A 24,052-nucleotide genomic window follows, 5' to 3' on the forward strand; every position below is an offset into this window, starting at 1 on the left:
GAGGATGAAACCATACGTGGTAAGGATGAACATGAACAATATGAGCAACATGAAGCTGGAAGGAACCTGAGACATTGATGAACACTGTGGAGGCTGCACCCGCTCTGGTTCAGGTTGATCTTTTCAGACTTCTTTTTAAAAGATAATTCTTTTAGATTTACAGGTCTATTACAAAGATAATGCAGAGAGCTCCTATATACTCCACACCCAGTTTCCCTTATTATTAACATCTTATATTAGTATGGTACATTTGTCACCATTAATGAACCAATATTGTTACCTTATTATTAACTAAAAAGTTCACTCCATTCAGATTTCTTCAGTTTTCCCCGAATGTCCCTTTTATATGCCAGATTCCCACCCAGGACACCAAGATTACATTTATCATCATGTCTCCTGAGGCTTCCTCTTGGCTGTGACAGTTTCTCAGACTTTTTTTTTGTGACCTTGACAATTTTGAAGAGTTCTGGTCAGGTGTTTTGTAAAATGCCCCTCGATTGGGATTTGTCTGATGATTTTCTTATAGTTGGACCAGGTGATGTGTTTGGGGAGGGAGGTCGCAGAGGTGAAGTGGCAGCCAAGGTCGCAGAGGTCAAGGGTAGACACTGACAATATTACTTATTGGTGTGGAGGTGAACTTTGGTCACTGTCAGGTTCTCTCTGCAAAGTTACCCTTTTCCCTCTCTTTCCATGCTGTGTTCTTTGGATTAATGTCACTATGCACAACCCATACTCAAGAAGTGGGAGTTACCTTCCCTCCTTAAGGGTGGAGTATCTACATAAATATTTGTAATCCTTAGGAATGTTATCTCTTCTATTTATTTATTTATTTATATCTGCATGGGCTCATGGATATTTATTTTATTCTTTGGGGTATAATCCAGTACAATTTTATTTTGTCTTTTTTTTTTTGCTTAAATTGTTCCATCTTTGGTCTTTGGGATCCCATTCTGCTGGCTCCCCAGACATCTTCACTTGAGTAAAACAAAATGATAGATTTTTCACAACAATGGTTTCAAATTCCTCCCATTCCTCCATTCTCATGCTTTCACAGTGTGACTTTATTATAGCTTCTGGCATCAAGAAAGACCTGGCCCTTTCTCTAGATCCCTGGAGTCTGGGCTGGGCTGTGTGACTTACTTTGGCCCATGGAAAGAGACCAAGGCATGAAAGGGGCTTGTGCACTGGGGCTGTTGTACTCAGGACCCTAAGACCACCAAGTGAGAAAGTGGCGCTAGTCTGCAGAGGAGGAGAAGCCAGGTGGCTCAGTCACCTGCCCCACCCTTGCCAACAGCCAGGTAACAGCCACATGCTGGAAGCCTTCATGCACAGCTGACTGCAGATGAATGACGGGCCCAGAGGCGAGCGGTCTCCCCTGAGCCCAGGCCACACTGCCCACCCACAGCGTCATGAGCACAGCAGTGGTCAGTTTAAGCCACTAGCTTGTGGGGTAGTTTACTATGCAGCAAAAGCTAACTACTATGCAAGCCACTTTCTTTTAAAAAATATGTTGAGTTTTCTGTTAAGGGAAAAGTGAAAGTGAGCTGCACAGCTGTGTACGATTCTTTGTGACCCAATGGACTGTAACCCGCCTGGCTCTTCTCTCCATGGGATTCTCTAGGTAAGAACACTGGAGTGGGTAGCCAGTCCCTTCTCCAGGGGATCTTCCTGTCCCAGGGATTGAACCTGGGTCTCCTGTATTGCTGGCAGATTCTTTACTGTCTTTGCACAATGTAAAGATGAATGGTAAAATTTATGCTAATAATATAAAATTTTAATTTTCCTTTACTTGGAACAACATTTAGTAGCAAATAAAAAACATCATGACAAGTTGAGAGAGACTAGAAGAAAAAGTTTTATATTTTGGTACCCCTCCTGGCACGTTTTTCTAGTTTTTGAACAAGGGACCCCACATTTTCACTTTGCATTGAGCCCTGCAAGTCATCTGGAGGAAGGCATGGTGATCCACTCCAATATTCTTGCCCGGAGAATCCCATGGACAGAGGATCCTGGTGGGCTGCAGTTCATGGGGTTGCAAAGAGTCAAACATGACTGAAGTGACTTAGCACCTGCAAATCATGTTTTTGGCCCTGTTTGGGATGCTTGCTGTCAGGACTCTTCCCCTCAGAACCCAGTTGCCATGTTGGGAGGAGCCCCGAGCAGTATGGAAAGAGCATGTGCAGGTTCTCCAGTCAGTAGTCCCGCCCAAGCCTAGCCTTTGGGGTGTTTCAGCCCAGGTGACAGAAATAAAGCCTCCAGATGATTGCATTCCCACCTCTCCTAACCCTCCCCTGGCCCCACCTTAACTTCCAGACATCTCCGTCCATCTGGGTCTTCCAGCAGACACCCACCCCTCATGGAACAGAGACAAGTCATTCCTGCGATACCCTGCCTGAGCTCCTGCCCTACAGAATCTGTGAGCAAAATAAAACCCATGGCGGTTGTGCTTCACCAGATTGGGGTCATTTGATATGCAGAAGGAAATGTATCCTTGTTTATTCCTTCGGGTTGATTCCAATCTTTTGTTAATACAAATGAAGCTGCAATGAATAACTTTGTGCATAGTTTGTGTATATTTAGATTCCTAGAAATGAGGATTACTGTGTCAAAGGGTAAAATGCATACACAATTTTGTTAGCTATTGCCAAATTCCTCTCTAAACAACTTTCTTTGTGCTTACAATATATTTGTACATGTGCAATTTCCCTCTCCAACATACCTATGGAGAAACATACATAGAGAAAAATGCACAAATAGAGGTACAGCTTGACAAATTCTCTGTGAAACTAAACATATGCGTGTAATCCTCACCCAGGCCAAGAAACAAACATTCCCGGCCCCCTAAAAGTTGCCCTAGTCCCCCTCCCCAGCAGATACTCCCTTCCATGGTATCCGATTTCCTTTTGATGTTTCCAGTTAGGGGCTAATACATTCTATGCTCTTTGGCTTTTATTATAGTCATCAAAACCTGTTACACAGATGTCAACTTTATTAGATCCTCCTGTAAGGTTCTGTGATTCTGTTGGGTTATTGTTCTCAAACTAGGTTCCTGTGGAACCCTGGGGTCCTTTTTCAAATGACAGGAAAAAGAACAAATGCAGGGATTGGCTCTTCTACATGCAAACATTTCCCTAAAACATTTGGGGTTCACTCCCACTTGTCTGCTACCAAGTGTTAACAATGACAGATGTTCAAGAAACAGGGGGAGACCCAGAAATGCCGTGAGCCACACTGAGAGTAACAGTGGCCACCCTCTGTTCTGGAGTCACTCGCACTGGGACAGGACTTTTCTGTGTGTGTGCTAAGTCACTTCACTCGTGTCCAACTCTTTGCCACCCCGTGGACTGTAGCCCTCCAGGCTCCTCTGTCCATCGGATTCTCCAGGCAAGAATACTGGAGTGGGTTGCCATGCCCACCTCCAGGGGATCTTCCCGACCCAGGGACTGAACCTATGTCTGTCTCCTGCATTGGCAGGCAGGTTCTTTACCACCAGTGCCACCTGGGAAACCCTTTTATGTAGAGTAGATGGATCTTCTCTCATCTTCAAAAGTCTTGGCGAAATAGGTACTGTGATCCCTCTTTCATAGGGAATAAAAACCCAAGCTCTGAGGGGGGAAGTAACTTGGTCAAAGTTCCTTGCTCACATTGAAGGATGGGAGAGGCTGCAGGCTCTGGGGTCCTTGACAGCCCTGGCTTCCTTTGATTTCGACCGCATCTTCCTGTCTTCTCTGTCTGGCACCCACAGCTCTGCCTACCTCTGCCTCTGTCAGAATTCTAGCCTCTTCCTTCACTTCCTGAATATTCTGAAGCTCGGCCTTTGCACGTGCTGTTCCCTCTGCCTGGAACCCTCTTTCTCCTCTTTCACCTAACTTCTCCTTGTCCTTCAAGGATGCCTTCCCTAAGTTGCCATGCTTGCTCCAATAGCCTGTGTAGTTCACCTATCACAGTCACTGTGCTGTTTTTGCTAGTTGATTATTGTGTTTCTGTCTCCTCCCACCCACCCTAGACTGTAGGCACTTTAGAGCAGGTGTGTCTGTCTTGTTCATGGCTGTGTTGGCATTGCCTAGTTGTTGGCACACAGCTGGTATTTCAGTGAGCATTTGTTGAGGGAAGGAACCATCTTACTTGAGTCTCACACCAACTCTGTGAATCTAGCAGGGCTGGGCTGTTCACTCTCATTCTATGGATGAGGAGAGTGAGGTCCATTGAAGGTAGAGGTCCAGTCTCCTGTGACCTGTGACCAGCCAGGCCTGGGTGACCATGGTCCTGACACCTCTCCCAGACTGAGAGGAAGGCCTCAGCCAGCCAGGGGGCTTCCCAGCCTCCCATAGCCCTCCCCTGCTCTCCAGATTAGAATTGGCAAGTGTGACCTGTCTCTGCCTCTCCCCTGCCCAGGACGTGGTGGGCAGTGGGAAGTCAGGGAGAGGGCAAGGGGATGGGGAGAAGGCCAAGGAAATTGACAAGGAAAAATCTAAGTCCTACTCACAGAAGAGCTGGGGTGGCGGGGCTGTGGTCATGTGTTCTGAAGCCAGGACAGGGGAGTCAGGAAGTCAGAAGCAGGAAGGAAGCTCACATCCCTGCCCCACGGAGATCCAGCGGAGACAGTGGGCCTTTGTCTTCCTGTGTGTTTCAAGCACTGGCCAGCTTGAACTCAGCAATTGCTTTGCTGTTGCTAAGTCACTTCAGTCGTGTCCGACTCTGTGTGACCCCATAGACGGAAGCCCACCAGGCTCCCCCATCCCTGGGATTCTCCAGGCAAGAACACTGGAGTGGGTTGCCATTTCCTTCTCCAACGTGTGAAAGTGAAAGCGAAGTCGCTTAGTCGTGTCCGACCCTTAGCGACCCCACGGACTGCAGCCTACCAGGCTCCTCCATCCACGGGATTTTCCAGGCAAGAGTACTGGAGTGGCTTGCCATTGCCTTCTCCGCAGCAATTGCTTATGTATATATTTATTTTCCTTTAACCTTGGTCACAGGGTGAACACGCTCTGGAGCAGGTCATTTGAGCAGGTCATCTGTCTCCTCACTGTGTGACTTTAGCCAAATGTCTTGGCTTCTCTGGGCCTCAGTTCCCCCATCTGTAAAAGGGGAAGATGATAATAGTACCTATCTTCCATGGTCATTACAGGGCTTCCCCAGATATTCTAAGGGAAATTCTCCATGGTGTGCCTGGCATAGAGAAATAACTGGAGACAGCATCACAGAGAACTTACTATGTACAGGCCCAGTTATAGGGGTCTGCAATTTACTAAGACTTCATGGGGATTTCGGAGGCTCCAGCGTGATGCTTGAAAGGGGCAGAAGTGGGATGGGGACCCAGCTCTCTGCAAATATCAGAGGGCTGAACCAATGAACTGTGTTACTCAGAGAGAGCAGCTGCTGCATGTTGGGCTGTGCCTTCCATGCAATAGGGACATAAAGGTCAAGTGGAAATGGACAATTCTTCCAGGATACCTGGTGGCCATCTGGGACCCTTTCTTCAGGAGGAATGCTTCCTACTGGAAGCCTCTGAACTCCAGTGTCAAGAACCCCTGGATCAGGGGTGGAGCTGGGGAAGGGTTGAGCTGAGTGATAAAGTCCTGCTTTTAGGCTGAGCTCAGGGTCCTTGGGAGCCACTGAAGGTTCTAGACAAGGGAAGTGACATGACTGTAGGCCAGGAGGGAGCACACCTGGAGATGGGGCCCTGTGAGGAGGCTGCTGGGATCTTCCAGAAAAACATGAGGCTGGGGTGAGAGGGCAGGCCCTGGAGGGGAAGCAGTGCCGGATATCCTGCCTCCCTTCCTGCCAGCGGGAAGTGTCACCTTTGAGTACAGCTGCCCTGGTCCCAGAGAAGGCAGCTGTGGTCGAGGATGGCAGAGCCACCCGCTAGACACAAACTACTCAACTCCAGACTCGCACAAAAGAGAAATATTTAACCCACTGAGTTTTAGACTCTTTTTGCTACAGCCACTTAGCCTGAACCAGAACTCACTGTGTGACCTCAGGCAAGGAACTTTACTTCTCTGAGCCTCAGTTTCCACATTTGTAAATTGGGGGCAACAATAGAACCTGCTGAGATTCAGAAACGATGTGTGTAGAACTAACAAGGAGGAGGCACATGGTTAAAGCCCCACATTCCCACAAAAGCCCCCCTGGCTGACCCCCTAACTCCCATTTCGCCCAAGGGCAAGCCTTTTATTTTCTCTTCCTCCTTCTGATTCCCTTGGTGGCTCAGGGCTCAGGGCAGTGGACACAGGGCCCTCCAAGGCCCTTGACCCAGGATCTGAAAGACTTTCAGATAGAGGTGATCCCTCTCCTGCCTTTTACAGATCGGGAAACTGAGGTCCAGAGAGGGGCAGGAATTTGCCTCAGCACCACAGGTCCATTCAGAGTGATGCTGAATCCAGTTTTTGGTGGGCACTGGGCAAGGAGTTGATCTCTGACAAAGGTGCTGGGGGCACCTTCTCCCACCCTCTCCCCAGCTCACTGGGGAGTGGCAGCACTGGCTCAGTGGCATCACTCCTCCGCACTAACTTCTTTACAGCTCCTCATGACCACCCCAGGGCCTTGGCACCTGCTGTTCCTTCTAGTGGGAGAGCTCTTCCCACATTTCCTCACCTGACAGCCTGTTTCTCACTTTTCGTCCTTGACTTAAGTGACTTTCTGCAGTCTTTCCCTGATCATCCTGCCCAGTTGGACCTTCTGAAATCTTTTACCTGTAACTCCTATTTATTTTCTTCACTTATATTAACTAATCAGTTAATTTAAATTTAAAAAATTTGATTTTGGTGAGTCTTTCCCCTTAGTCTCTTAAGCACTATGATTTCTGGACTGTGGCTGGCTGGCTTCTTGTTTGCTGCTCCCTCCTGATCACTGAGGCAGGCTTTAGCCCAGGCAGGTCCTCAGTACATACTTGCTATATGAATGAATGAATATGTGCATGAATGAATAAATACCCGAATGAACATGCCAAGCCTGGACATTTACCACTGCCCTGAACCTGCACGACTTCCCTGGGACTAGATCGCAGTCTCCCCATTGTACAGATGAGGAAATTGAGGCTCAGAGAGGTCTTGCAGGGGAAGGTAGGAAAGTGTGGGATGCTAAAGGCCATTGGACTTCCCTGCCCTCTGGACACATCCAACAGCAGCTCATAGGATATGTTACACATTGATCTAATACAAGAAGTAACACATTTATGCTGGCTGTGGCCTGAATCAGACTCCATTCTCTGAAGGGCTGCTCCATCAAAAGATGCTGATGCTGCTGTTGCCAAGGCAACACTGTTAGCTTTCCAAAGCATCTTTCATGAGAGAGGTGAAGGCCCACATGGACACTGTGGAGGGGGGACAGTCCAGAAAAAGAGGACAAATACCCTTTTCTACTGAGACAAACCATCCTGATGCTGGCTGTTCCCCTGCCCCCTGCAAAGGGCCACCTCGTACCCCACCCATGGTTGCTGTCTCTGGGCTGTGCACAGTGAACTCTCTTCCCCAGTATGGAAACTGCCTTTGCTGGAAACACACAGAGATCATGGGAACAATATGTTCTCCCTGCCTGGCTCCACCAGGATTTACCAGATGCCAATGGGAAAGACAGAATGGTTTTGGAAAACTTTCCAGAAGGTTTGTTCATCCCTTGATATAGGTGGAGAGGACACCACTCCAGCCTTTTTGTGGTTGGTGCCAAGATGCCTCCAGAGAGCTCTGGACGAGGGAGGCAACTGATAGATGCAACTGCACTGGAGGTGGTGTTGGCTGAGCTGCTTGGATGAAACTTTTTCCCCTCTCTGAGCTCTAATTTCTTCATCTCTAAGATGGGGAGAATGCTGGTCTGATGCAGAGAGAGGAGACAAGGCTTCTGCGTAGGAACCTGCCGATGTAGGTATCCTTGCAGTTCCTGCAAGCAGTGGCTTCAGGAGACCCAGCCAAGGCCAAGGCCATGCCAGCCAGGCCCCAGGACCCTGTGCACCCAGAGTCCTTCAGTTGTTCATATCTGCAGCCGAGGTGAGTCAGTGTTGCTGTCTTTCACGCATCCGCAGGAGCTCTGTCCTTATAGCACAGATGGGAACTGTAAAGGCTCAGAGAGGGCTAGGGGCGCTGCTCCGGGGACAGAGCCGGGACTGCGAACTAGGGTCTGACACCTCTGGGCAGGACACAGCAGTGTCCTTGATAGTCTGGGGCAAACTGGTGATTAGCTGGAGCCTGAGGGACAGGCCTTGGGGGCACGGAGGCTAGGAGAAGGGGCAGGGATAGAGATGAGAGATGGGAATCTGCAAGAGGGAAGGAGAAAAAGTGAACCCCTGTTCTTGACTGCCCAGCATCCCTGCTTCCTGAAGCAGCTCCTCATTTTCTCCAAGGCCAATCCAACGCCTTGGAGGGGACTGACCTCAGTCCCTGGTTCTAGGCATGATCGTGTGACCCATGTCCGGCCAACCAGAATCACAGTGGTAAGTGCAAGGATTTACACAGGATGAGTGGAAAGACTCCTGCCCTTGCTGGAGTCACTGGGACAGGGGAGCCTTGTGGCTGAGGGATGTTAAGCAGGCGGAACACGAGGCTGCGGTTGCTGGAGCCATCTGTCAGGAGAGAACCTGATGGAGAATGAGATCAGCCTGATGGATGGCAGGCCTGAGAGCTGAGGAGTGACACCATTGAGCACCCGGCTCTAACCACGCCCGAATCTATCACTAGACTCCCTGGATGTGAGTCAATCCACTCCTCAGGATAAGTTTTCTGTCCCTTGCACTTGAGAATCCTGGCACAGAGAAGGAAGGAAAGTTAAAAAGGAAGGATGAACATTTTAAAGAACAGATACATGAGGGTTACCCCAATTGGCTTCTTGGTGCTTTTAGACAACTGGAGTGCAGGTAGGGATTGGAGCCTACACCCCACCCAGAGGAGCTCTGTTCCTGGGGCTCCTAGCAGTGCTTATACACTTTCAGTAAATTAAAAAAAAAAAAATGCTGTAGCTACAAAAATAAAGCACTTGCCTTCGCTAGGTCCAGGAGAAGGGGTGGCATGTACTACTAGGGGCCGGTTTCTCCACCCCATTCACTTCTTTGTGAGCTAACATTTATTAGGCACCTGCTTCCTGTTGGGCTCTGCTTAGAGACTGAAAAACAGTCTCATTTCCTTCTGTCCTGGCACAGTGAGGAGAGAGAATCACCATCTCCATCTCACAGACCAGATGATTGACCTTGAGAGGCCAGACCACTGGTTTCAAGTTCAAGAGCCGCAGCAGGTCTGTCTAACTCCAAAGTCCTGCCCACGGCACCACGCTGCATACTGCTGCTGCTGCGTCACTTCAGTCGTGTCCGACTCTATGTGACCCCATAGACGGCAGCCCACCAGGCTGCCCCGTCCCTGGGATTATCTATCCAGGCAAGAACACTGGAGTAGGTTGCCATTTCCTTCTCCAATTCAAGAAAGTGAAAAGTGAAAGTGAAGTCGCTCAGTCGTGTCCAACTCCCAGCGACCCCATGGACTGCAGCCTTCCAGGCTCCTCCATCCATGGGATTCTCCAGGCAAGAGTACTGGAGTGGGGTGCCATTGCCTACTGTAGATGCTAAATAAAGGCTCACCTAGCAAATGCTGGATAAGGTGGTGTCAGCCTTCTGGGCAGCAACCCTAGGTACTTTTCCCTCCTGCCTGAAATGTCACCATTAGCAACCATACCCTTTGGTTTCCCTGAAGGAGATCAGCACTAATCTGTGCTGGATTGACTAGGGATTGGCAGAGGTGGGACTCAGGAGGTGGGGCAAAGCCAGGCAGGATGAAGGTGCCCTATTTCCACCGCACAGCCTTATGCAGGAGAAAACCTTCTGAAGACAGAGGGGTGTCTGGGCGGCAGGGCAGGTCGGTCCTGGCTGGGCCCAGGTGTCGGCTGAGGACGACAGGACTTCAGTGGCCTCATCAAGATTGAGGCCGGTGACACAGTAATGGGAATGGGTGGCAGAGTGGCCGTGGCCCCTCTCTGCTCCTGTCCTCTGAAAGAAGCTCATGAGGAGTCCCTGGCTGCCCAGACTCCGCAAAGCCCCGTCTCCATGGATAACTGCAGCATCGCTCTTGGATGAGTGAAGAGGAGACTAGGAGTTCTGGCTTGGAGGCAGGAAGGATCTGGACCCAGCGACTGATGTCCTGCTCAAGGCAGAGTGGGCAGTCCCCATGAGTCCCTAAACTTGAGAGCTGGCGTGAGCTGGGGACACAAGAAGGGTGGAGGGCAGCCCCAGCCAGAAAACTGGCTTCCTAGGGTCAGAGAAGCCTTGGAGCGCTTAGTTCTAAGACCAAAGACTTAGTTCTAGACTCTTCCTCAGTGACAGCATGTCTGTTTTAACCCAAAGCCTCCTTCCAGTTGTTTTTAGAGGCTGTCTGAAAATGTCACGGTGGCCCTCATTGCTGAAAATGGTGAAAACAGCTGGGGGTGGGGATGGGGCCTGGGGTTTAACTCATGACTCGGGAGAACCAATTTTCTCCAAGGGCATCCACAGCCCCAGGAAATGCTCTGAGATAATCAGGTCCCATTTTCAAATTAGTAAATTTGGGGAAAGTGGCCCACTCTAGCCCTTTCATGGGCGGTCACAAAGCACATGACCACACTGATGGCTCTGACAAGGCCTGCAGCTAAAAATGCCTGTCTACATTGATTTAACCTGGTGTTTCCCTCCCTCCTTAGACCACAGGTACCTTTATTCTCTCTGAAACATATTCTAGAACATTCTAGGGGTAAAGGAGTACCTCTTAGATCTCCTGGAGCCCCTGAGAAACCATGTCTGAGCTTTAAATGCTGGGGCCTAGGAGTGATGGACAGTGTGGGTGCAAATGGCGATTCCCATTATAGGGGGACACTGCTCCTTCAGTCTTGAACAAAGTTCAAGGACATTCAATGACGTGAGAAAGCTTGGAACAAGAGATGGCCTTCCCAACAACCTGGGGACAGAACCTGAGCCTCCACCGGGGCAGTTTCCTCCTGTAAATACCTTCCCACCTGCCTGAGATTCCACTACTAGCTGTGTATTCCTTTGCAGAGCCCAGTTAAATCTGTTCTCTGCTTGTTCAGGATACTGCAAATCTCAGAAGGGCAGGAGGGCCCTGCAGGAGGAAAGAGGAAAAAGGGACACTGCAGAGGCAGGAACCCCCAAACAGCCACCATTTCACAACTTGAGGGGAAAAGGGCTGGAGGTAACTCTTCTGGACTCCTGGGGCAAGGAGGGCTGGCTCAAGGGGCCCCCAGGCTGTCCGGGACAAGGTCCTGGCATTGTGTCCTGTGTTCGAGTCCAGCTTGTCCAGGGGATACCACGGCCATGTCCTCCCGTGGGAGCAACCTCCAGGCGTGGCTGTCCCTTAGATGCCCGAGGGACGCACCATCATGCGAGTGGCGCGCAGTGAGTAGCTGGGGCCCTGGAAGTAGTGCCAGCGGATGCCGTTGAGCTTGCGCACGTGGTGGCGGGCCGGGTAGTAGATGCCGTTGAGGTTTGAGAGGCCACAGGCGTCAAACCACCACCCTGGTGGAGGCGAGAGGAAGCGGCTTTAGGGAGGTGGGGATGCAGTCAATAGCGTGAGGGCAGCCCCCTACCCCAAAGAGGAATCAGGGCTGTTGGCCCCTGAGAGAAGCCAGCTTGCTGAGGATGGGGTTGGGTGGGAATGGACGGAGATTCCCAGACCCCCTCCTCAGCCTGGGCCTCCACAGGCTGGGAGCTTGGGTCTGCCTCTCTGACGTCTCTGTCTCTCCTTGCTCCCTGTGACCCTGCCTTTCTGGGTCTCTCCGCCTCTCACCCGGTTTCCATCCGTGTTTTGTGGATGAAACGTGGTCTGTGTTCCTCTCTCCACCTTCCCCTCTGTACCTGCCCCTGTCCCCACGCAGCTCTGTGTCCACCTCTTCCTGGTATCTCTCTCATTTCCATCTGTCCCTGTCTCCGTGTCTCCGGAGGTCCCCTCCGATCTCTGTCCCTCCCATTCCATCTCTCACATCCCATCTCTGACGTCGCTCTCTGCAGAAAGCACTGCCTGAGTCAGAGCTGGTGGGCAGCTGCCCCTCTGTCCCCCGCCCAGGTCTCCCTCCTCCTGATCCTGCTTGGCCTGGAGGAGGGTTGGGGGGAGTCTCAGATCTGGGGTTGGAGCAGATTAGGCATTTTACCCCCCTAGGGTGCACCCTGGTCCCCACCATCAGTGCTGCTCCGAGGTCTCAGGGCAGAACTGGAGATGCCAGCTTTAGGGGGCGGTGAGACCCTGGAGGGGACCTTAAGGACTCAGTGGAAGCAGGGGAGTTTGGATGAGGTACAGCCAGGCCAGTCTGCGAGTGAGTGAGATCCTGACCTGTACCCACTTCTTGATGGCACCTAGCTGCACAAAGACCCACATGGGGAGGCGATGAGGGTGTTCAGCCAGGTGAGTCTGTGCAGAGGCGTGGGTTTACCCCATCTTGCACTCACCTCCAGACAGCATCTGGGCGCACTTGCAGAGGCAGTTGTCATTGTCTGCGTCGCGCGTGCTGAAGTTGGTGCCCTGGAGGACCAGGCTGCTCTGGCGCCCTGCTGAGCCACTGTACCCACTCAGAGAAAGCCTGGAGGCCACCCGGAGGTGGTGATAGGAGAGAGGCACAGAGTCAGATTGGGGCTGGTTGAGGAAGGGGCTCCCCTCTGGTTGTTCTGGGAAGGGAGCCCCATCCTGGGATGCTGGGCCATCTCCCCTTCTGGATTGCCCTCCCTGCCTGCTGCCTCCAGGGACAGAGTCCCCACATGTGCCAGGCCCCTCTCAGCTGGACCTGAGTCTTGGACAGTTGTGAGAGTGATCATGATAATAATAATAATAGTAATGAGGACCATGGGTAACACTTTTTGAACATGGACTATGTGCCAGGCATTGTTTAAAGCACTTTACATGGGTTAACTCATTCTTGTTTAATCCTCACCATACCATAAAACTCCTGTTTTACGGAAGAGGAGACAGAGTTCCTGAGAGCCAAAGGAGCCTGCCCTGAGTGGCCTGACTTGAGAGCTGTGTGCCTTCCCTCCCCAGCTGACCGTCCTGCAACCCCAGCCCTGTCACACCTCCTCACACTCATCCCCCCGCCCCCAATTCCTTGACCACACTAGTCCACATGGATCGGGCCCCAAGGCACCGCAACACCTGTGACTTCTACCCTTGCAGCCAGCTGGGGAGGGTTTCTATTTATCAGGCTACAAGACCCTGGCAGACACCTTGAGGCCTGTGGTGATTACAACCATGAGTTTTGGGGACAAAATGCCTGGATTCAAATCCCAGCTCTGCTGCTCGCCAGCTGCCTGCCCTTGGGTAGATTGCTTCACCTCTCAGCTTCAGTTTCATTTTTTAAAAACGGTAATAATAGCATATTAACCGTCATTGTGAGGGGGTGACCTCAGCATGTGATGAGTGTGGAGCAGTGCTAGCACGTGCTAAGTGCCTAGCACGTTCAGGGCTTGTTGTTATCCGTCCTGTCCTGTCCATGTGTTCCCAGCCTGGGGCATGCGGCTGGCACAGGCTTCCACTGAGCCTCGCTGAAGACAGTGCTGGGGGCTTGTATTCGGGGAGGGGCTCCACTGACAGCTGCTGCAGGATCCACTTTGGGAGCACTCAAGAAGGTCTTCCAGGTGGAGGCAAGTGGACACCAGGCACAGCCAGGGCAGTTCAGGGGAGTTCTGGTTCCCCAGGGCAGGGCCTGTGAGATGCCCCCAGAGGGATCCAGAGGGAAGGTGGTGCCTGGGCATGTGGCCTAGCTCAGTCCCGGTACCTCCCGTCCATGGACTCTGCCTGCGGAGAGGGCAGGGCCAGCTCAGGGCAGACAGCCATGAAGCCTAAACTGTGCCCTTAAATATATCACCCTGGACTCGCATGACTGGTGGTACAAACCCCCTTCCAAGAGGCCCACTTAGCCAGGGCCTCCCTGGGGTGGGAATAGGCTGGACGGCCCACTTGCTCATTTGGTCCCAGTCTCTTGTGGCTGTTGACGGCTCCCCTTAAGGGCTCAGACATGTCAGTTCAAGGCCAGGCTTGGGACTCAGGCTGAGGTTGGGGGTCATGTTTAGTCTGGGGCCGTGTGAAATCAGTGTTGGACAAAGCCAAATGATCTAATGAGGTCATTCAGCAGCATCAGCCCCTTACTGGGCCCAAGTCCTCAGCTTCCCTTCCCCTCTCCTCTGGGAGCCAGAAGGGGGATCTGCAATCTCTAGGGGACCCTCAAGTCATGGGCCAGGAAACCCCACTTGACCCATTTCTCAGATACACTTTGAACATATTCATGGCCGAGGCCTGGGGAACCCAAACAAACACACGAGTTCTTGGATGTCCCCAAGTGAGATACAGAAGGGGTGTGAGTCTGTGTGTCTGAGGTCGTGAGCATCTGGATACACGTCTTTGTGCCTGCATGTGTATGTGTGCGTGTCTTTTGAGTCTGTGCAGCATTATCTATGGTGGGTCTGGTGTGTGCTCTGAAATCTTTGTGGCTGGGATGTGCAGGTGTTTATCTGCAAGGGCTTCTCTGAGGCATGTTTGCACACGTGCCTGGTTGTGTGCCTGTGCTTGTTAGGGTAGCTATGGCACTTGTATGAGTCTCTGTGCTCTGAAGGTCCATGCATGTACCCCAGGGGTGTGGTGAGCCCCTCCATACGAACGTGTGTGTCTGTGCGTGTCCCTATGTCCCTTTGTGTGTCTCTTGTGCTTGTGCTGGGTCTGGGTGTGTGGGCACCTCGGGGAGGCCTGTGCCTGCTGTCAGTGTGTGCTGTGCCTTGTCTGTGCCTCCCTCACCTCGCTCCATGGCTACTTCTCTGCAGGCTTCCCCAGCTGGGCTCCAGAGGGTCCCCATCATTGTATCTGACATATAAGGGTGCCCCTCCTGCCCATGCCCCAGCTGCTGACTGCCAGCCTTCCCCACCTCTGGGCTTCCCTGAGAGGATCCTCCTCATCATATCAGGCAGCAGACTCTGGACAGTGGGGGCCCAGGGACCAGCATCTGTTTCTGTCACGTCCCCCTAGCCCTTCTCTGGCAGTTTCCAGACCTCTCTGTGTTTTCCAAGATCTTCCAAGGTGTTCCTGAATGAGCAGGGCCTATTCTTTAGGATCCCAGCAACCTTTGAAAGAGCTTTGCTTAAGTTTAGGGTTTCCGTGGCCAGCTAGATGGCAATTCTTCTGTCTTCCCCCACCCAGAATATCCCTGCTGCCTGAGGTGTCCTCTCTATCCTCTTTTTGTCTGGAGAATGCCTACTCTTCATAGGCATCACCTCCTCCAGGGAGTCCTCCTTGATAGCACAAGTGTCTCTGTGCTCTTGTGCTGTCCCCTTAGGCAACTCCTGTACTCCTGGGGGTGTGGGAAGACACACTCACCCCAAGAAACACATGACACACTGGACTGTGAACAACTTTGAGGGGTAGAACGCAGGTCTGATTCTTCTCCAAATGACCAAGGCCAGCCCACACTTAGCACAGGGCAAGTGTTCAATATATTGTTATTATTATTTTGGGGTCTGCAAAGGGTCAAATAGATGTGGGCCCTTTGAGATCTGAGAGTAACGGGCAGGGAGTGTCTCCAGGTCTCAGATAAAAAGTCAGAGGCAGCACATCAAATTCACATAGGAGAGCACAGCAAGCGGTTCCAAATTTAACATAAATGCGTATGTTTGTATAAATGGACATAAATAACTGAGATATACATAGGTGTAGAGATACTGTATTTCTGTCTTTGGATATATTGTTTATATATCTCTAACACTTGCTTAACACTTAGCATATGCTAGGCATTTTCCCACACGTTATCTCAATTATGACATAGTGTGTTTTACTGAGACACAGAGAGGTAAGTAACTTGTTTAAGGTCATGAATCCAACAAGTGAAAGAGTCAGGGTTCATACCCTGTGCAATCTGGCTCTAGGGCCATGCTCTTTAGCACAATGAGATATAATACTTTCCTGATATTCCTTCCCTAAGAAAAATGGCAGATCATGGACTGGGGGGCACAGAAGCTGCTGCCCTAGGACTGGGTCATGGAGATGAAATGAAGTTTGTTACATGGGTAGGAAAGGGAGGCACCCCCACTTCCTGTTATGCACTTACTATGTCCCAGGCACTGGGGATGGGAATAGCAGTAAACTTGGCACAGAGCAGGCTAGCCAAGTGTGTGAAGGGATGGCTTGGGAACAATAATTGTCACATAATAGTATAATATTATTTGTTGACTATTTACTAAGTGCCGGTGTTAATACTCATTCAAGCTTCACAGCACTTTGAGGTGGGTACACTTTGGGCACCCATTTCATAGATGAGACAGTGGAGAGAGTGACTTCCTCAGGCTCCCTCAGGGAGATAAGGATAAAGCCAGGATTTAAGCCTTGGCTTTGGTGGTCAGTGGCTTAAAGAGAGGTCAGCTGGGTATTGTGGCTACTCACTGGTCAGCTCGAGGAGTCAGGTGGCATTCAGCTCAGCCAGCCTAGCCCAGACCTGGGGATGTTTCATTTAGCTCTAGAACTTACACTTTAGGAAAGAGCATTATCAGATTGGGTTGAGTCCCATAAAGAGGGATGTCAGAAGCAGCCAAATGGAGGAACCAGGAACACTTCACAGAGAGAGGGGTTGGGGGCACATCACTGAGAGACCATCAGAGGGGGAACTAGGCATACAGTGCAAGGGGTCAGAGAATCATCAGGGATGTGGCTTCCCATTCATGGAAGAATTCCAACATGGTTGGATGATGACTATGGCTGTGGAGGAGGTTCTAGCATCGTGTGAAAAACCAGATGACATGTGAGGTCCCTTGTGGCCCTGGAGCATGAGTCTATGAATTAAATTCTGTCCTGGTTCTAAGATAGCTTATCTCTAATATCCTCGAGTTTCTCAGAGACGTAACATGATGGAGGAGAAACACAATGAGTTTTGGCAGCAAAAATGAGTTCAAAACCAGGCCCTCCCTACCTTGAAACTCTGGGAAGTTCCTGTATCACTGAAGCAAGTAGAGCAACACTTACCTCAGAAGGTTTTGTGTGTGTGTGTGTGCTTAGTCACTCAGTCATGTCCGACTCTTTGTGACCCCATGGACTGTAGCCTGCCAGGCTCCTCTGCCCATGGGGAGTCTCTAGGCAAGAATACTGGAGTGGGTTGCCATGCCCTCCTCCAGGGGACCTTCCTGACCCCAGGGATCGAACCCAGGTCTCCTGCATTGCAGGCAGATTCTTTACCATCTGAGCCACCAGAGAAGCCCTCAAAACGTTATGGGGAGGATTAAATGGAGCTATGTGCCTGGAACAGAGTAGGTGCTCAAGAAATGCTCATTTCTTTTTCTGAACGGGACCAAGAACCCAGGCTGAGGCGGATGGTGGGAGACCTTGATGATTTTATAAGTTGCTCATATTTAAGCCCATCTGTGGTGCAGAGGTACGGAGAACCTGACTTGACTCGCCTGAGTTCACACAGCAAGCTGGAGAGAGCGAGAACAAGCCTAGGTCTCTCACTTCCCAGCCCGGAGACCTTCCCACTTCACCTCATAGTATAGGACAGGCTGGGAACATCACCTCCCCGATTCTAGGCCTCTGCAAAATGACTGACTCGGGGTGACTGACCTTGGAAGGCCCCTTCCTGCTCCTAGCACGGCAGCGTCAGCGGCATTCTTTCCACCCCACCCAGTGGCCGGGCTGTGCTGAGTGCTAACCAGCCGCCTCCAGAGTCCATGACGCGCGCCCAGATGGGGGACAGATGGCAGGAACAGGAGACGCCCAGGGACTGACCCCTGGTGCAGACTCTGTAGCCACTAGCCCAGGGTCCCCCGCCCGCCCACCAGACTGGGCCCCAAGCCCACCTGTACAGCTGCTCCTCGCTGCCCAGCTGGAAGTGCTCATACTGGGCATAGGCCTCATTGCCTTCCCAATCTTGCAGCTCCACTCGCAGAGAGTAGGTCGCCCTGCTGGTGAGCTGGTGCACCACTTCATTGCCTAACCAGTGCTCTCCGGCTGGGTTGCCAAAGCCCTAGGGAAGGGGAGAATGGGGTTGGGTTGCATGAGGAGGCCAGAGGCTACGCCTCTGGTTAAGGATCTGGGCTGGGCCAGGCTCTGGGGACATTCACCCAAAGCCACTTTGCTAAATGATCAAGTTCATAAAGAATAGTGTGGGCAGGCCTAAGGGTGGAGCTCCCCAACTTCTAGAGTAAAAAGACAAAAGACTTTTGTAAATGTAAAAACCTGTTAAAAGCAATTGAAATCACATTTCTATGAAGTTCAAGAACAAGCCAAAAAAAGTCTGTGGTGGTAGAAGTCAGAATAACCACTACTTTGGGGGTGTCTTGACTTGGAGGGGACACGAGGAGGTTTTCTGGGGGTGCTGGGAATGTTGCATATCTATCTTTGAGTGGTGGTCACATGGGTGAATACATATTCACTGAAAAGTCACTGAATCTTACTTACCCTTAGGATCTGTGCACAGAGATGCATGTATATTAAATCTCAATTAAAAACTAACTAAAAACTTAAATCAGCTTCATACATGGTAGAGCAAACTTTGTTCAGTGACATGGCAGCCACTGCAAAATTTCAGTAACAGAAATGTAAAACAAAGAGTGTCCCAGGGTGACAAGTATCCAACACCCTTAGCCAGGACAGTAATTCAGCACTAAGGACAGGGCACACCTAAGCCCCACGCACCATTTTAGTACCACTGATCAGCCTAATGGTTTATAGTCAGTACTCTTTTGTGTATTTCTGCCTCTGAGCACCCTCTTTCTTTTTGCCATTTGAATGATTCTTTAAAACCCAATTGGTTCAAGAACACTCATAGCTTAATTTGGTATTTATTTTCAAGTATTTATCAAATGGACAGCAAGCAAACACACACAAAATAGTATTGTTATATTTCCGTGTATCTTTTTCTATTTCGTTTGCTCTTAAAAACTTCAAGAGCTTTTAAGTCAGCTTGTCAAAAATCCTTTACTCAAAATTTAATTAAAAAATTGGAAGACAATCAGGCATTATCCCTCGTCTTGTAAAATGCATGGGGTCTTTGAGCCAGCAATTTTGCATTAAAAAGTCTCTCCTGCATATGCAGTCATGTATGTGTGTTAAGACAAAGACATTCATTTAAGCAGTGCATCCAGGGGTGGGCATCAGAGGTTACTTTTTTCTGTTCCATTTTTTGGTATTCTTTAAAATTTTTCCAGCAATGTGTATCTTTTCCAAAAATTAAAATGAAAGCTAAACTTTCATTTTTAGGATATACGTCAGGACTTGCAAAAAGAAGGTTCAATTTTGGGTGTTGGAGTCCCTGACAGTGAATGTGCGCTGGCCAAACCTGTTTGAAGGGAGTTGGTTTAGGCAGGCTGATTTTTTTTCTGAGAAGGATTGAGGACACACCAGATGCCTGCCCACACTCCACATCCTGCCCCAGGTTTCAGGACTGACAAGATCCTCCCCAGGGCAGCAATGTTACCTGTCTGTAATCCTTCCAGTTCCGTTGGAAATTCACGCTGCCATTCTCACGACGCTGAATGAGGGTCCACCCACCTCCGCTGGCCTCCATGTCACAGAACACCTGGAGAGAATTGAGAAGGTGGGGAGTTGGAAGCCCCTGGAGGCAGCCAGAAACCAGGTCTGGGCCAGCCTGAGGGTCATCTGACGGACAGAACACCACAAAGCAACCAGTGAGTTTGGTGGTCAAGGGCATCACACAGATCCAGGCCCAAACCCTTCCTTTCTTCGTTTGTCAAACAAGGATGCTAACACCTTCATCTTTTTGTGCCTTAGGTTTCTCGTCTGCATGCTGGAATTGTCGTGAGAACTAGATGAGTCATCCATCTAAAGAACAGCACTCAGTAAATGGAGGCTTTTCATTCACTATTATTGCAGGGTTCCTTTAAGAATGAAATGCCAAGAGGTGTAACATGCTTGATATATGGCGTAGACTTGGGAAATGTTATTACAGGAGTTCCCTGGTGGTCTCGTGGTTAGGATTCAGTGCTTTTATTATGGAGGCCTGGGTTGAATCCCTGGTTGGTGAACCATTCTGCATGCCACGCGGTCGGGACAAGATACCAAAAGAAAAAAAATGTTATTACATTTGGTGGACAAATGTTTTCTGAGCACTTAGTAGGTAGCAGGCTCCATTCAAGGCATGGAGAATGCCAATATGGATGAGAAAAAGAGTTCATTCTTTTGAAGAGCTTACCATCCACTGCAATCACATCTTTCAGTTTAACTTTTGTTTACATATTAAGTTTTCAGCCAGTTCAGTAGATTTCAATGTTTGATGAGGAAATACTTGGTGTCTAGTCCCATACTATTAATAGACAAATCAGAGACAAATGAGAGATAAATCAACCCCCAGGGCTGGTTTGATCTGGAGGAAGTTGGCAGACTGAAATGGCTAGCAGGTCTGATACAGCTGGCAGACTACTGAATATGAACTTCTGGGCAGCTACAAGATGAGTTCCCAAGAGAGAGTCAGGGGCAGCCCTGGAAGGCTTCCCAGGGGAGTGGCATTGGAACAGGGCTTTGGATGTTGATATGCCTGTCAGAGAGAGATGAGTGGAAATAGCATTTCCAGTGGAGGAGGGGAGTAGCTGGAATAGAGGTTCTGAGATGTTAAAGGTCTGTTCAGGAGAGAAGACAGTGGTATGTGTTGTGAGGGTAGCAGAGGTTGCAGGAAGGGAAACTGAGGTCCAGAGAGGGGAAAGTACTTGCTCAAGGTGAATGAGTCAAAAGTAAAGCTGAAGTTTGAGCCCAGATCTCTTACTTCCCAGGCCAGCTCTTCCCTCTCTATCAGTGTTCCTAAATTTTAGCTATTCACACTTCCGAATTCCCACCACAGCTGAATTTACTTAATTTCATATAAAATATTTACTTTAAAAGTGGTGTCTTTTTTCATTTAAGTAAATACTCAGACTGAATGCATCTTAAAAAGGATATCTTATTAGTACCATGAAAGGAAAACTAGTAACACTTGCCTTTATTCAAACAATTATAAAACTATATATAATGAAAACAAAATAGTGTTATAAAATTCCAGCTAGAAATTGAAAGCCTGATTTCTCTTTGTTAAAAGAGGGGTTCAGTAGATGTGTGAGAACTGTTAAAGATAATCTGAGCCATTCTTCTTGATATATTCAGCAGGGTTGAAAGAAAATTGAAAAGGGAATATGAAGTGGAAGATGGGCTAGTTGTTCCTTAAACTCTTCCACTTTGGGGTTTGGCCCCCAAATCCTCCCTCCTGACATCCACATTTTGCCTTGACTGCCTTCCCTCCACACATTTGATAACTGGTCCTCAAAGTTCAGGGTCTCCATCAGCCCCGGTCCCTAATATCCCACATGGAACAAGCTAGAAAATATCTGCTTTAACCGCATGATCTGACCCCTGACTGGGTCATCCCTACCTTCTCTGGGATCTCAGATGTTGGACAAGGCCTGAAGTGAATGTGGGGAGCAGCTGGGGTGAGTGGGGGTCCTTTGGCTCAACACCCTCTGATAGTCTCAGTCCCCAAGGAGCCCCCTAACCTTTCTGGGCTCTGTCACATTGGCCACATGGATGGTGTAGATGCCACTGGCATTGGCCCCAAAGCGCTGGATCTCTGCACAGTCCTGGAACACCTGTTCAGCTGCCTTTATGGAGGCTGCAATGGGACAAGGTGAAAACAATTAGCAGAGAGCAAAATGCTTCCCAGGTGGCTCAGTAGCAAAGAATCTGCTTGCCAATGCAGAGACACAGCAGATTCAGTTTCGATTCCTGGGTTGTGAAGATTCCCTAGAGGATGGCAACCAATTCCAGTATTCTCGCCTGGAAAATTCCATGGGCTGAGGAGCCTATAGACTATAGTCCATGATGTCACAAAGAGTCGGACACGACTGAGCATGAATGTACATTGATGAAGGTGGGTGTGCCTTAGTAATGAATAATTCACCTGCCAATGTAGGAGATGCGGGTTCGATCCTTGGGTCAGGAAGATCCCTTTAGAAAACTTATGAAATTTTGCCTAGCTAAAAATTTATGACAAATTTTGATTCTACTTGTTTGACTTAGTACGAATAGAACAGTATATTTCTAATTTAAAAGAAAATAGACACACAACAAGCAACAAAGGTTTACTGTATAGCACAGGGAACTATAATCAATATCTTGTAATAATCTATAATGGAAAATAATCTGAAAAATTATATATGTGTATACATATAACTGAATCATCTTGCTGTATACCTAAAACACTGTAAGTCAACTATACTTTAATAAAATATATATATTAAAATTTTTTTAAAAAAGAAGAAAATGGTAACCCACTCCAGTATTCTTGCCTGGAAAATCCCATACAGAAGAGCCTGGCGGGCAACAGTCCATGAGGTTGCAAAGACGTGACTGATGAACTAAATAACAAGGTGAGAGGGAAAGGGCCAGGTGGGCACTCCTGCCTGCTCTGTGCCAGGTTCTGGGCTGGGAGATGTTGGGGACACAGAATGTATTGGGCCTGGGAAGGTTTCCTAGAGGAGCTGACAGTTAGTTGGGACCTGGACTAGGAGGAGGGACTGCCCAGGTGTAGAAGGGAGGATTGTCTCAGGCTGAGGGAACAGCACAGGCACAGGCTCTGACGTGGGAACAGGACTGGTGTGTGCTGAGGTTGGGGTGTGGTGAGGAGAATTTGGGGCTTCCCAGGTGCTGCCAGTGGTAAAGAACCCACCCGCCAATGCAGGAGACGTAAGAGACGTGGGTTCAATCTCTGAGTGGGAAGATCTCCAGTATTCTTGCCTGGAGAATCCCATGGACAGAGAAGCCTGGCAGGCTACAGTCCGTGGGGTTACCAAGAGTTGGACAGGACTGAACTGACTTAGCATGCATGCAAGCATGCGTGCACACACACACACACGGGGAATTTACCTGATGCCACGAAGAGATGACGCACACCCTGATCTCAGACCTGAGGCCAGAGGGAGCGCTGGCTGTTTGATGAACTAGAAAGTGACATCAAGGAAGGAGAGACGAGTCTTGAGATTTCAGTCTTGAATATGGGGCTGAGGAGCACAGACTCTGGCAAGGAAGAGCGCTCTGGCCAGAGTGTAGGACAGAGGCTGGGAGGGATGAGACTCAAAGCAGGAAGGCCAGAAATGAGGCTGTTACAGTCTTTCAGGACAGGTAACTGGGGCTCCAACTCCACCGAGGTACTTCTCCATTTCATAGACCAGAAAACTGAGGCCCAAGAGTGAGGTAACTGGTGCAAGGACACACGGCTGGGTCAGGTGGGAAGGGATGAGTAGGGCTTGCCTTCTCTCTGGGTCTCACTGGGGAGCTGTCCTTAGAGCTCCCTTGGGGTAGGTGGCCCAGGGTCCCCTCCACAGTCCACTCTACCAGCATCTCCTAGGTGGGCCCCTCCCCTACATTATGCTTTCCCTGGGAGCTGACCATTGGCCTTAAGAGAGGATATTAATATGATGGCCAAATTCCACCAGGGCTCTGGGGGCCTCCAGGCTTAGCAAGAAAAAAGTGACTATTGGTAAATAAACTATTAAAATCACCTCTCTGGATCCTTTTGTGGAATCTAACTAGAGCTTTGGGCTATGAATCCACCAGAATACAATCTTTGGGTAGGTGGGTATCCAATAATTAATAATGTTAGTCTCTCAGTCTTGTCTGACTCTTTGCAACCCTAAGGATGTAGCCCGCCAGGCTCCTCTGTCCATGGAATTCTCCAGGCAAGAATACTGGAGTGGGTAGCCATTCTCTTCTCCGGGGAATCTTCCCGACCTAGGGATCTAACCCAGGTCTCCCACATTGTGGGGAGATTCTTTAATGTCTGAGTCACTAAGTTTAAGGTGGGTATCCATGGACAGGGCTAAAGTTCCAGATGGATAGGTGTCCTGACCAGGGACGAACCAGGAAGCTACCAAGTGTGTGACTTCCTATTTTTGGCTTCATACTTGAATCTGGATCCTGGATCTTGCAGCTGAGGCTCCGCTGAAAGGAGACTATTATTCCCAGATCTCAGATGAAGAGACAAAATCCCCCAATCCATCCCAGTCTGTGCAAAAACATTCCCTGGACAGGATCTCCATGGTCTCACTGGCCAGGCCCCTGGTCCCTGGGGAAGGGAAGCAGACATTGGG

The 24,052-nt window shown here is 49.7% G+C and overlaps 1 protein-coding gene across 1 annotated transcript in view; it reads right to left on the reverse strand.

The window, feature by feature from the left end:
* Window positions 1-327: 327 nt before the first annotated feature.
* The window catches only part of ANGPT4 (angiopoietin 4), a 52,285-nt gene continuing 28,560 nt past the window's right edge, over window positions 328-24,052 (reverse strand). The window contains exons 6-10 of the mRNA XM_055434671.2: window positions 21,461-21,576; window positions 19,399-19,500; window positions 17,780-17,946; window positions 12,410-12,540; window positions 328-11,482 (exon numbers count right to left, since the gene is read on the reverse strand). Of these exons, the coding sequence (XP_055290646.2) occupies window positions 11,322-11,482; window positions 12,410-12,540; window positions 17,780-17,946; window positions 19,399-19,500; window positions 21,461-21,576 (677 nt within the window). The 3' untranslated portion in view covers window positions 328-11,321. The remainder of the gene's footprint in view (window positions 11,483-12,409; window positions 12,541-17,779; window positions 17,947-19,398; window positions 19,501-21,460; window positions 21,577-24,052) is intronic.

This window comes from Moschus berezovskii, chromosome 15 (assembly GCF_049115385.1).
Source record: "Moschus berezovskii isolate FMDL1 chromosome 15, NW_MosBer_1.0, whole genome shotgun sequence".
Taxonomy (NCBI): Eukaryota; Metazoa; Chordata; class Mammalia; order Artiodactyla; family Moschidae; genus Moschus; species Moschus berezovskii.